The sequence below is a fragment of the Apodemus sylvaticus genome, chromosome 15, assembly GCF_947179515.1.
Source record: "Apodemus sylvaticus chromosome 15, mApoSyl1.1, whole genome shotgun sequence".
NCBI lineage: Eukaryota > Metazoa > Chordata > Mammalia > Rodentia > Muridae > Apodemus > Apodemus sylvaticus.
Window position 1 is genome coordinate 81,166,246 of NC_067486.1, and position 14,847 is coordinate 81,181,092.

The 14,847-nt window shown below is 37.0% G+C and overlaps 1 protein-coding gene across 1 annotated transcript in view; it reads left to right on the forward strand.

Moving 5' to 3' along the window:
- Lamp3 (lysosomal associated membrane protein 3) overlaps positions 1-14,847 on the forward strand; it is a 60,121-nt gene that overhangs the window by 24,242 nt on the left and 21,032 nt on the right. Inside the window, exon 5 of the mRNA XM_052158450.1 lies at positions 2,123-2,293. Coding sequence (XP_052014410.1) covers positions 2,123-2,293 — 171 coding nt within the window. The remainder of the gene's footprint in view (positions 1-2,122; positions 2,294-14,847) is intronic.

Genomic DNA, 14,847 nt, shown 5'->3' on the forward strand with positions numbered 1-14,847 from the left:
AATATTAAAATATCAGAGCCTATTAGGGACTTTCTCATTTAAGCTACCACAGCAGTCAAGGAACAATAGTGCTGTTTGAAATGCCTAGAAAGTGAACACATAGTACATGTGGTCTAGAGCATGTAGAGCCTATGGGAAGGTCTGCTAAAGACTTGAGATTTTATTCTAAATCATGTTAGTATACCATGGGCAGATTTGGGTTAAGTGAGTGGTATAACAGATTTGCACTTATGAATATTCACTTTGTTTACCTTATGGAAAATTACCCACAGAGAAACATTTAAAAAATCTTATAAATGTTTATGTTTAGAGAGATAATGTTCCCAACAAAATCTAATGAGTTTATGGAAGTCCTCAGATACTACCCTAGAAAGTCTAGCTATAGATATCACATGTGTATTGAGATCATCCACTATGCCACTCACTACCTTTGGAACGGTCTGTTTTTTTTAAAAGCATTATTAAATTGGTTTAAACATTATTAATTAATGATCTCTCAGTAATGATATTTGCTAAGAAATAAAACTGTGGGGACAAAGTCTGTTTAAAATGTGTGCTATATTGTCGATGCCCCAGCATAGGGGGATGCTAGAGAGGTGATGTGGGCATGAGTGTGTGTGTGTGTGTGGGGTGAGCTCCCTTATAGAAGCAGGGAAGAAGGGGATGATATAGGGGGTTTTCAGAGGGGAAACTAGGATGGGGGCTAATATTTGAAATGCAAATAAATAAAATGATCAATATATATGTATATATATATGTGTGTGTGCATGCGCTGTATTTTGTTGATATTATTGATATTATTCAAGGGGATTTTGTTAGTGATGACAACTAAATGTAAGTAAAAGAAAACAACTGAAAACTAATTTTCATATGTTAACTTACACTTGCCTCATGTAGACTAGAGAATAAGTGTTTTGTGTGCAAATAGAAATTGTTTAATGTTATCTTAATGGATGAACAAGATTTTAGCCAGTAGTAGTGTAGTCAATTCTTATGAAAGGTGGGAAAGGAATATCAGACTAGAGGTTAACTTAGAGGCTTATAGGGAAACCACTTCTATGTTCATATGATTAAGGGCTCAGCAATATTAGCAGCAAGAATAGTAGACACAGTAACTGGTTTTCATGTAATTGTGATATTATTGCTAGCATTAGTAACAGTAATTCATTATCATTACAGTACAGATATAAGACTTAATGTTAATGGGGATGGCAGCAATAGGATAGATGTGTGTGCTAGCATTAGTAACAGTAATTCATTATCATTACAGTACAGATATAAGACTTAATGTTAATGGGGATGCAATAGAATTATATGTGGGTAGGGAGATAATAGATAAATAAAACTATAGATATATATCACGTGATACAGTAGTATAAATAGATAATTTAGTACATCATCTCAGGGCAACTTGTTAATTTTCATAAGACTATTTCTTACTGTGATTGGAAATGCGACAAGACACTTTGGCCTTCTTACTCATTAGACTTTGTCATTCATCAAGTCAAAGTGTTATTAAAAGAGTGCTTGGCAAGTGTTGACTTGGAGTAAATGAAGTTTGTAATTTGTTTAACCTTATCTGTCTTAAAGATCACTTTTTTGAAAAGTGTGTACCTGACATAATTAGTAGGCTCCTTTCCTGGACAGCAAACAGAAAGAATGGGATACGCTTCCAAGGATGGATGCAACTTTCTTCCTGATGAGTTCTTCCTCCTTCTCTACCAACCCAGTCTTATGGCATGCTAATGCATTATTTGTGGACTTGTCTCTTTGTTCTGATTCGTTATCATCACTCTAAGTGTCAGAACACTCTTACTTCTCTTCTAACATCTTTAGGGAACTCTTTATAGCCTCAGGAATTGACAGTTCTAACTCCAATCATGTGAAACAAATCCAGGGGAAAAACACTCAGTTCATTGCTATCACATGGGAATCTGTGTGAAACAGCACACATAGATTCCAAACAGAGCCACAGAAGTAGTCTGCAAACCTAGAGTATGTTTTTCATAGCAGGACTCCATCTGAAGGAAGGTAACTGGCTATACATGGGAAGGGTAGTGGCACCTGGAATTCAATTGATATTGTCAGGTTTCTCACACATTATATTTTACTTTGTCTTCAGAGAAGACTTACCAGGGAAAGAAGAATACTATGATGATGTTTGAGACAGTAGTTGGGCATTCCTTCAAGTGTGTCAGTGAGCAGAGTATCCAGCTGTCAGCTCAGCTTCAAATGAAAACAATGAATATCCATCTTCAGGCCTTTGATTTTGAAGGAGACTCCTTTGGAAATGGTAGGTTAAATGTTTTCAAGTCACAAGCAGCCTTTTCTTTTTTTGCTTTTTTTTTATTAGATATATTCTTTATTTACATTTCAAATGATTTCCCCTTTCCTGGTTTGCCCATCCCTGAAAGTCCCATAAGCCCTCTCCCTTCCCCCTGTTCCCCAATCAACCCACCCCCTGCTTCCTTTTCCTGTGATTCCCCTATACTGTTGCATTGAGCCTTTCTAGGACTAGGGGCCTTTCCTTCCTTCTTCTTGGGCATCATTTGATATGTGAATTGAGTCTTGGGTATTCTTAGCTTCTGGGCTAATATCCAATTATCAGTGAGTGCATACCATCTGTGTTCTTTTGTGATTGGGTTACCTCACTTAGGATGATATTTTTCAGTTCCACCCATTGCCTAAGAATTTCATGAATTCATTGTTTTTAAAATCTAGGTAGTATTCCATTGTGTAAATATACCACATTTTCTGTATCCATTCCTCTGTTGAGGGATATCTAGGTTCTTTCCAGCTTCTGGCTATTATAAATAGGGCTGCTATGAACATAGTGGAGCATGTGTCCTTATTACATGCTGGGGAATCCTCTGGGTATATACTCAGGAATGGTATAATGGGGTCCTCTGGTAAGTATCATGTCCAGTTTTCTGAGGAACTGCCAGAATGATTTCCAGAGTGGTTGTACCAGCTTGTAATCTCACCAGCAGTGGAGGAGTGCTGATGAAGAGTCATTCTACTGGAGTAAGTTGGTAGGCACAGGTGTAGTTATATATGTGGTTTTCATGTTTAAGCATAGAGTAAGTACAGCCCTTAAAGCTATACTTTTACAGAATTATACTATTATAGTAAACCATGTGCTCTGGCCCTTAACAGTTGCAGAATATCCCTCTTTCTCTACATCCTCACAAGCACCTGCCATCTTCTGAGTTTTTGATCTTAGCCATTCTGACTGGTGTGAGGTGAAATCTCAGGGCTGTTTTGATTTACATTTCCCTGACTAAGAATGTTGAAGATTTCTTTAGGTGTTTCTCAGCCATTAGATATTCCTCAGGTGAAAATTCTTTGTGTAGCTCTGGGCCCCATTTTTAATAGGGTTATTGGGTTCTTTGGAGTCTAACTTCTTGAGTTCTTTGTATATATTGGATATTATCCCTCTGTTGGATGTAGGGTTGGCAAATATCTTTTCCCAATTTGTTGGTTACCATTTTGTCCTATTGACAGTGTCCTTTGCCTTACAGACACTTCGTAATTTTATTAGGTCCCATTTGTCAGTTCTTGATCTTAGAGCATAAGCTATTGGTATTCTGTTCATGAAAATTTCCCCTGTGTCCAAGTGCTCAAGGCTCTTCCCCAGTTTCTTTTCTATTAGTTTCAATGTGTCTGGTTTTATGTGGAGGTCCTTGATCCACTTGAACTTGAGCTTTCTACAAGGAGATAAGAATGCATCAATTTGCATTCTTCTGTATGCTAACCACCAGTTGAACCAGCACCATTTGTTGAAAATGCTGTCTTCTTTCAATGGGATGGTTTTAGCTCCTTTGTCAAAGATCAAGTAATCATAGGTGTGTGAGTTCATTTCTGGGTCTTCAGTTCTATTCCATTGATCTACCTGCTTCTTACTGTACCAATACCATGCAGTTTTTAAACACTATTACTCTGTAGTACTGCTTGAGGTCCGGAATACTGATTCCCCAGAAGTACTTTTACTGTTGAGAATAGTTTTATCTATCCTGAGTTATTTTGTTATTCCAGATAAATTTGAGAATTGCTCTTTCTAACTCTATGAAGAACTGAGTTGGGATTTTGGTGGGCATTGCATTGAATCTGTATATTGCTTTTGGCAAGATGGCCATTTTTTTTCTATATTAATCCTGCCAATCCATGAACATGGGAGATCTTTCCATCTTCTGAGATCTTCTTGATTTCTTTCTTCAAAGACTTTAAGTTCTTGTCATAGAGATCTTTCACTTATTTGGTTAGAGTCACATCAAGATACTTTATATTGTTTGTGTATATTGTGAAGGTTGTCATTTTCCTAATTTCTTTCTCAGCCTGTTTATCCTTTGAGTATAGGAAGGCTACTGGTTTTCTTGAGTTGATTTTACATCCAGCCACTTTGCTGAAGTTGTTTATCTGTGGTAGAAGTTCTCTGGTTGAGTTTTTTGGGTTGCTTAAGTATACTATCATATCATCTGCAAATACCTAGGGGTTGTTCCAAGGTGTCTTTATTCTGCAGCTGTTAAGTGGCCAGAACACATGGTTTACTATAATAGTTTAAATCTGTGAAGCTTTAAGGGCTGTACTTACCCTATGCTTACACATGGAAACCATATATAACGACACCTGTGCCAATCAACTTGCTCCAGTAGAATGACTCTTCATCTGACTCACTCATTTAAACACACAGGCACACAGACAAACAGACACACAGACACACACAGACATACACACACAGACACAGACACAGACACACACAGACACAGACACACACAGACACAGACACACACAGACACAGACACACATAGACACACACACACACACACACACACACACACACACACACACGCACGCACGCACATGCACGCAGTCTTGCAGGCAGGCATGCATGCACATATGCAGGCACACACACCAAAAAAAAAAAAAAAAGAAAGAAAGAAAAGAAAAGAAAAGAAAAGAAAAAGACAGGAAATATTTTGTGCACACTTCTCATAAATGCTGTTGAAGACTAAGCAACTCCATCATGTTCAGAGGGCATTTTAAATATCTTCAGTAAGAGATTTATAAAAGATTTTGCAATAGATTATTCCCATTTGTAGAGAGGGAAAAGCAAGATGTGCTTTGTCCACATTCAAAAATGAAATTAAGTTCTGTCAGAGTCACTTTTCTGGAATATAAGACATCTTTGGACATCTTCTCCCAGCTGGTTTAGTTTACATACATCTGACTTTTTCTTTGTATTTGAACCACAACACAGAACTTGTCTGGAAATTCCCAGGGTAAAAACTAGCCCTTAAATGAAGGCCAGGGCTAGGTAGGTCACTTTATGGGGTACAGAGTTAAACAAAGAATTTTCACCTGAAGAATTTCGGATGGAGGAGAAACATCTTAAAAAATGCTCAACTTCACTAGTCATCAGGGAAATGCAAATCAAAACAACCCTAAGATTTCACCTTACACCAGTCAGAATGGCTAAGATTAAAAACTAAGGAGACAGCAGGTGTTGGCGAGGATGTGGAGAAAGAGGAACATTCCTCCACTGCTGGTGGGGTTGCAAATTGGTACAACCACTCTGGAAATCAGTCTGGCGGTTCCTCAGAAAACTCGGCATGTCACTTCCGAAAGATCCTGCTATACCACTCCTGGGCATATACCCAGAGATTCCCCAGCATGTAATAAGGATATATGCTCCACTATGTTCACAGCAGCCCTATTTATAATAGCCAAAAGCTGGAAAGAACCCAGGTATCCCTCAACAGAAGAATGGATGCAAGAAATGTGGTATATATATATACAATGGAGTACTATTCAGCCATTAGAAACAATGAATTCATGAAATTCTTAGGCAAATGGATGGAGCTGGAGAACATCATACTAAGTGAGGTAACCCAGTCTCAAAAGATCAATCATGGTATGCACTCACTAATAAGTGGATATTAGCCTGGAAAACTGGAATACCCAAAACATAATCCACACATCAAATGAGGTACAAGAAGAATGGAGGAGTGGCCCCTTGTTCTGGAAAGACTCAGTGTAGCAGTATAAGACAAAACCAGAACAGGGAAGTGGGAAGGGATGGGTGGGAGAACAGAGGGAGGGAAGGGGGCTTATGTGATTTTGGGGAGTGGGGGACCAGAAAAGGAGAAATCATTTGAAATGTAAATAAAAAATATATCAAATAAAATTTAAAAAATTAAAAAAAAAGAAATAAAACACTTAACTTGCCCAGTCATAAAAAAAGAAAACCCCTTGTCTTAGTCACTGTTCTTTTGCTATGAAGAAACACCATAACCAAAGCAAATCATAAAAAAGGGGCATTCAATAGTTTCATAGGGTTAGTTTATTATCATTGTAGTGTGGAGCATGTGGTGCATAGGGAGTCATGGCTCAAGAGCTGAGAGCTTTACATCCAGATCCAGAGATATCAGTGAGAAAAGAGAGAGAACCTGATCTGGCACAGACTTTTGAAGCCCAAAGCCCACGCCTAGTGATATACTTCCTGAAACAAGGCTTTGTGTACTACAAGGCCATACCTCCTCATCCTTTTAATCCTTCTCAAATAGTGCCACTCCCTGATGAATAAGTATTCACCTATATGAGCTCACACTAGCCATTTTATTCAAACCACCACAACTGGTTTTTCCATGTTTATAAAGCAGCGTTATTCAGTTTTCTATATTTGACCAGAATAGTCATAAGCATCACCTAAAATATCTTTCTTGTAGGAACTCAAAAAATATCATAAGTACTTTTCAAACAACATGATTAGAGGCTTTATGTGAACTTCTAACATGAATCTGATTTTACATTGGGTTCCATTATATAACTAAAGATGTGTTTAGGGGAAAAACTCTTTTTCAGTTGTCAAACTAAGCATTAAGGTTTTGTTTGTTTGAATCCTTTATTTTTGAAGGTTTTTTTTCTATCTTAGTGTTTTTGCATTTGCTTTGTGTCTTTGTCATAGGGTAATACTAGTAAGTCACCACAGTTCAGCTGTCAAAAACTTACTTTAGAGTGTTTAACTTCTAGAAAATATTTACTTCTTTGCAAAAAAAAATTTAACCTTAATCATGTGATTTCAGAATGAGGCACACAGTTGTCTGTCTAATTGGAAAATAATTCTGTGAATCAGGAAAGGGATAGATTTTGCAAACAACACCTCTCTCATGTCCGGTTACCATTATGAACCTCATTCACAGGCAGATGCATAAGAGGTCTTCCCTTTGTTGTCCTAAGGAAGAAATAGTGAATAGTTAAAAAGACGCTCAGTAAGAGGCCGCCATTCCTTCACTCTTGTTGCTGCTCATCTTGTCATTGAGCTCTCACAAACTCCTACCCTTCTATCACCAAAATGGTTCCTGTTTGGTTACCGCCTTAGCTCAAGTCTACATTCCTAGATTTTGTAATTCAAAAAAATATTTTATTATGCTCAAGTGGAAAGATATATGTCCTTATTAAAATGCTTTATTTTATGAATAACAGTCATTTAAAAAGGAGAATGCTATTGTGTGAATGAAATGTAAAGAAAAAGGTACAATGGCCACGGGCACAATGCTCTTGATGAGGGGTAGATCAAAGAAGAAAAGTTTTCTACCGTTTCTGTTTTCCCACTCATTAGTTTAAACAGGAAGCTCAAGCAAACTTGGCAACAACTCTGTGGTTTCTGCCTACTTATGCAATGCACTTGCTCCTTTTGGAGGTGTCTTAGTTCTTTCCACATTCCTAAGGGGTTGAGGTAAGCATATTAAAGATTTAAGAGAGCCGGATGGAAAAAAAAGAGAGAGCCTGAGGGTCTAAGTTTCTTCAAAGTGACTTATAGTTAATAATACACATTTGGCTTGGAGAAATGTGGTCTCCTTGTTCCTATGTCAAATACTTTTTTTCTAGACTCCCAGATATGAAGTGTCAAGGGCTCTTGTATAGCTCTACAGAACAGAGTGGAGTTGTTTACTTATCATGCTACCAGCCATCTCGAGGAACAAGCACATTAAAGTCTATTTATTTTTTTGGGCGTGGCTTCTCAACCAGATGGGAACAAGGGTCAGGGATTAATGTAAAGACTAGAGCAATAAGGTGTTTTGTAAAATTTTAAGTTTTATTTCTACCACCTTCAGTGAGTTCTTTAGGCCAATAGGCTTCTGTTATCTGTCTGTACTAATATAAATTGTCCTCCATGTTAACGCAGATGAACATTCTAGTAGCCATGAAGAGCAGGAGTTTCTTTGGAATAATGAGTAAACCAATATTTGAATGTGTTTGTTTCTCACAGATTTGCTCACTTTCTTCCATTCAGAGTGGTGGATCATCTGTGACAGGCTCCTAACTCTGCTTCCCTTTTCCTATCCAACACACACAGCCAGTCTAAGAAACTTTCAATAAATGAACAAAATTCTGTAGGTACTTCCTTCTGTTTGGAATAAATAAGTCGTTTTCTTCATAGTCTTTGTTTTAAAACATAGACACTAGAAAGACTGAACATACGGACTGAAGGAAGTGAGCTGAGAGCCATCCCAAACAACAGGATAAAACTAGCTCATAGCTAGTTTCCAGACTATATAAAAATAATAGAATATAAGAACTAAAGAAATTCATTGACAGAGTTCCAGGACAATGGGAATGATATATGTAAGTCATCCACATATTATCAAAGAAAATTGAATTTCTGGACCACCATTACTAAGTGTGAGCAAAATGAAAATAAGGTATATGACTACTGGCAGAAACACTGCAAAACAGATAAAAATATTTTGAAGCTAAATAGATAAAATATTAGGATTAATTCTAGATTTGGTATGTCATAGTGAAGTACTACAGGATGGATGTCTTAAGTAGTAGAAATTTATGTTCTGACAGTTCTGGGAGCTAAAGGCCAAGAACAATATATTGGCAGCATTACAGTTATTATTTTTTTATTTTATTGAAAATAGATTATTTCATATGATATATTCTGAATATGGTTTCTCCACCCCCGAATCCTCCCAATTCCTTTTACCCTATCCTCCCTTCCAGATCCACACCATTCACATTTCTCTTTAGAGAATAAGCAGGCATCTAAGGAACATTTGTACAATTCAATAAGATAAGATAAAACAAAATAAACAAATCAGAGTAATTCAAAATACCAAACAAGGAATCGAATCATTGAGAAAAAGCACAAGAAACACATACAGACACAGAAACACATTTGTATACACAGAAATCACATATACCCTTCCTGCCCTGCATTATATATACTCCCTGCTGGAGTTTCCAAACCCAATAAGCCTATATAAAAACACACACAATCCAGTTATTATAATTATAAGTTATGTGCCTAGATTGGGGAAATCTAGCACTATACTAACTTATTCCCCAACTATATGACACTTTTTTACTTGTGGTTTCTTCTGGCCACATAATTCTTCTCCTTCATGGCTTCTTCCTCCTCTTCTTCCATTTCCCTCTCTCTGTTTCTTTCTTCTCCCCATCTCTCTCAAATCTCTCATTCCACCTTTACCTTCTACTGCCAAATTACAGGCTCTAGCCTGTATTGACCCATTTGAATGGGGAAAAGGTTCACATGCAATCACCTGAGTATGTGATCAATTTCTTATTGGGGCAACCCCCCTTAAGGAAACAGAATTAACAAAAGGCATGAGGGCAACCCACATTTCTCCCCTTTTGTCTAATTAAAATGGCTCTTTATCTCAGCTATAAATTGAGCACAACTGTAACAAATTATGCAAATTATGAGGTATGATATACATCATATTTCTCAATTTAGATAAAGCACATCTATCTTAACCTCAAGAGTTTACAATTCTGTGCCTGTATTATGTTGACTTCAACTTGTATTACCATCTGAAATCTACCTTTTCAAATCTGGAACTTCTTCTCAACCCTGTCAGAGATATGGGAAGGAATTAAGTGTTATTTGATTATGTAGGAACCACAAAGGCCTAGCTTCCAAAATTATATAATTTGTAGAGACAGTTGGCTTCCTGGACAGTCCCTTAATTCCTTAGAAATTTGGAACATCTGTCTTTATCCTTCTGACCCAGAAACATGTGACAGACCTTAAGTGAAGCAGGGATTATGAAGGACTAGCTTACTCTATATTGGCAGAGTTTAGCAGTCAACTATCCAACCTCTGTCCATTTATTTGGACAGGATTTTTTTGTCTGCAGATGTATTAGGGCAATTCTTGCCCAGTGGCTACCTTGACACAATTGAAGCAATTCCACCTGGACGTAATGATGTTAAATGTCTTCTTTGAAGTGGAGTGGGGATACTGTTAGGAGCCCACATCTTGTAGTCTAATGATTTTTAATAATGGAATAAAATCAAATGTCACATTCTGTGGATCTCTGTTGCTTTTGAAGACTATATACATACAGCATAACTGAATTGGCAGACATTGGCTATTTTCAGTTATTCACTATTTAAATAATCTTGAAAACACTTGTTCTAATCAACTAAATTAGAATCCAATATGATCATGTGCTTCACTATCTCACTATTAATTTGAATTTGTTAATCATTGTGATAGTTTTTATATGCTTGGGTCAGAGAGTGGCACTATTAGGAGGTATGGCCTTGTTGGATTAGGTGTCACTGTGTGCGTGAGCTTTGATACCCTAGTCCTAGCTGCCTGGAAGTCAGTCTTTTCTTAGAGGCCTGCAGATGAAGATGCAGCTCTCTTGTCTCCTCCTGCACTATGCCTGCCTGGATGCTGCCATTCTCCCACCTTGATGATAATAGACTGAACTCTGAACCTGTAAGTCAGCTCCAATTAAGCCCTTATAAGAGTTGCCTTGATCATGGTGTCTGTTCACAACAGTAAAACCCTCAGACAATCATTTTAAGTAGTTTGTAGTAGCAGTTATTAAAAGGACTGAGTCTGAACCTTGTATTCTTAAATGAGTTTCATAGGCCTAATAACTATTCGAGAATATCAATTTTAAATTCTGTATCAGTATACAAAGAGTTATACCATGAAAACATTAAACCTGTATCAATATAAACATTCTGTACCAATGTAAGAAATTATACTTTAATTTTGCATCAAATATAAATGTAAGCTTTCTATCAATGTAAGATTATGGCTATACAATGCTTTGGGGTATGCCAGGTCAGGAAAGTGAGGGAGGAGGTGTGTAAGCAGGGGGAGGGGGGATTGAATAGGGGATCTTTGGGGGAGGGTAATGAAGAAAGAAGATAACATTTGAAATGTAAATAAAGCAAATATCTACTAAAAAATTAAAAAGAGTAAATTTAATATCCTATCTCTATTTTTCTATATTACCATATCCCCCCTTTTCTTTTCTACTTTCCTACTTTTACCAAAGAAAGAGGGACAGAGAAGAGAAAAGGAAAGATAAAAATCCCTGAGTCTAAGCTCTTTAATTTCCTCCATATCCAAAGCTGCAACGTTTGTAAATTATCCCTTTAAATGACAACATATCTATAATTTGTAAAACATTCATCCACCCCAACCTAATTGATTAGGACAATGATCACCATTTGCTTGCTTGTTGTTAAATTGGGGCAAAAATTCCCTTCTGGGGGTTCACTGGAAAATAGAAAAACTGATTTTGTGAAAGGAAGGCTAACTGGCATAATTTGTCATCCAGTCTCTACATTGCGAGAATGTTCATGGTTTAGCTGAAGTCTTGAGTATAACAGTCTGAAAGGCTGTATGGGCAAGCTAGCTGTTCTGGAAAAGTCCTGGAAACAAGTCTTTAGAGGAAGCAGCCTTGATGTACTTGAGGTAGGATCAAGCAGCAAGTTAGAATGAAAGGCCCCAGATTCCCAGCATCCCAGAGTGTGAGCTTTGTCAGGTTGTCTTTCTCCTCCTCCATTCTGGAATATACAAAACTTACAAGCAACACACAGCTCCACAGGTGTTCATATGGAACATTCAGGCTACACAGATCAATTAAGGAAGATCAATAAAGAAAGACAGCAGTCCTTTTTAGAGGTTAGTTTGATCACACAATCAAAGTACAACATAAATTTCCATTCATTCCATCCAGAAGGATGGCATGTAATAATAAGTCATGAGAATTTTGTACCCAATAAGAGTTATTGGCTATTATAGACATTTAAACCTCAGCTGGTCCCATACCTGCCTCTGTGTACTGAGACATATACATTACCCCATACACCTTACCTATCTTGTTGGTCTTGTCTATCTCCTTCTTGTCCACAGCCAAGATCTTCATGGGATCTCTCTTTGTCATGTCTGATCTTCATCAACTTGGAAGGCTTTCTTTTCCTGTGGAAATATAGGCATAACCTCTTCCCCAGCATAACACATTTCCTGTTTCCATTCTGATGTGTGAATATAATTAAAATAAATAGGAAGGTTTAGTTCAGGAGTTTTTTCCCCCACAATCCGATGTCTTTTTTGTTCATTAGCATTATGAAATCTATCTCTAGAGGTCTTTGCTGCTCCCTTTTTTTCTTTTAAGCATCTCTTTTAAAGTACAATTAGATCTCTCCACAATTACTTGTCCTGTAATATATGTAAGAAACTGCTTCATCTTATTAGAGACATACGCTGGTCTGTTTTCAACATGGTGTTTCTTTTTAATGGAGTCCCAAAGCCTTTAATACATTTCCTTTTAATTTCATTATTACCATATGCTAGAGGGCCTGGAAGACCTGTATGGGATCTTATGTGTTATGTATAGTGGATGACTACTATTTCTGATCATTTGTTGTAGCTGAGTATATAGTGAATTCAATTCAGAATCATCCTGAAGAAGTTCAGTAGTCTCTATGTGTAAAACAACCCTTTCTGCATATTGAGAGTCAGTTTCTATATTAAGAGACTCTTGAAAAATATGATAACCATAAGTACTTATGCATATAATTCAGATTTTTAAATCCTAGTTATAGGGACTCTCAACCACTTTATTTACATCTTCTGATTTATATCCTGCCTCTCTTAATTTATTAGTATCAGTATAAAATGTCGAGGCTACAGAAATGGGAGTTCTTTTTATTATAAGAGGGAAAATCCAGTTAGTTATTTCTTTGACCATAATTCTGTGGGTTCATTTTGGGGTCTTCAATTCTATTCCATTGATCTACTTGCCTGTCACTGTACCAATACCATGCAGTTTTTAACACTATTGCTCTGTAGTACTGCTTGAGGTCCGGGATACTGATTCCCCCAGAAGTTCTTTTACTGTTGAGAATAGTTTTAGCTATCCTGGATTTTTTGTTATTCCAGATAAATTTGAGAATTGTTCTTTATAACTCTATGAAGAACTGAGTTGGGATTTTGGTGGGGATTGCATTGAATCAGTATATTGCTTTTGGCAAGATGGCCATTTTTACTATATTAATCCAGCCAATCCATGAGCATGGGAGATCTTTCCATTTTCTGAGATCTTCTTAGATTTCTTTTTTTAGAGATCTGAAGTTCTTGTCATATAGGTCTTTCACTTGTTTGGTTAGAATCACCCCAAGATACTTTATGCTGTTAGTGGCTATTGTGAAGGGTGTCATTTCCCTAATTTCTTTCTCAGTCTGCTTATCCTTTGAGTATATAAAGGCTACTGATTTGCTTGAGTTGATTTTGTAGCCAGCCACTTTGCTGAAGTTGTTTATCAGCTGTAGGAGTTCTCTAGTAGAGTTTTTTGGGTCATGTAAGTATACTATCATATCATCTGCAAATAGTGATAGTTTGACTTCTTCCTTTATGATTTGTATCCCTTTGACCTCCTTATGTTGTCTAATTGCTCTAGCTAGGACTTCAAGAACTATATTGAAAAGATATGGAGAGAGGGGGCAGCCTTGTCTAGTCTCTGATTTTAGAGGGATTGCTTCAAGTTTCTCTCCATTTAGTTTGATGTTGGCTACCGGTTTGCTGTATATTGCTTTTACTATGTTTAGATATGGGCCTTGAATTCCTGTCCTTTCCAAGACTTTTAGCATGAAAGGATGCTGAATTGTCAAATGCTTTTTCAGCATCTAATGAAATGATCATGTGGTTTTTTTCTTTCAGTTTGTTTATGTAGTGGATAGCATTTATGGATTTCCTTATATTGAACCATCCCTGCATCCCTGGGATGAAGCTACTGTTCCTGGTGGATGATCGTTTTGATGTGTTCTTGGATTTGGTGGGCAAGAATTTTATTGAGTATTTTTGCATTGATATTCATAAGGGAAATTGGCCTGAAATTCTCTTTCTTAGTTGGATCTTTGTTTGGTTTTGGTATCAGCGTAATTGTGGTTTCATAGAAGGAGTTGGGTAGTGTTCTGTCTCTTTCTATTTGGTGGAATAGTTTGAAGAGTATTGGTGTTAAGTCTTCTTTGAAGGTCTGATAGAATTCTGCACTGAAACCATCTGGTCCTGTGCTTTTTTTTTGGTCGGAAGGCTATCTATGACCCCTTCTATTTCTTTAGGGGTTATGAGTCTGTTTAGATGGTCTATTTGTTCCTGGTTTAATTTTGGTATTTGGTATCTGTCTAAGAAATTGTCCATTTCCTCCAGATTTTCCAGTTGTGTTGAGTATAGGCTTTTGTAGTAGGATCTGATGATTTTTTGAATTTCCTCAGTTTCTGTTGTAATATCTCCCTTTTCATTTCTAATTTTGTTAGTTTGGATACTTTCTCTGTGCCCTTTAGTTAGTCTGGCTAAGGGTTTATCTATCTTGTTGATTTTTTCAAAGAACCAGCTCCTGGTTTTGTTGATTCTTTGTATGGTTCTCTTTGTTTCTACTTGATTGATTTCAGCCCTGAGTTTGATGATTTCCTGTCTTCTTCTCCTCCTGGGTGAATTAGCTTCTTTTTGTTCCAGGGCTTTCAGTTGTTCCATTAATCTTCTAGTGTATGCTCTCTCGAATTTCTTTTTGG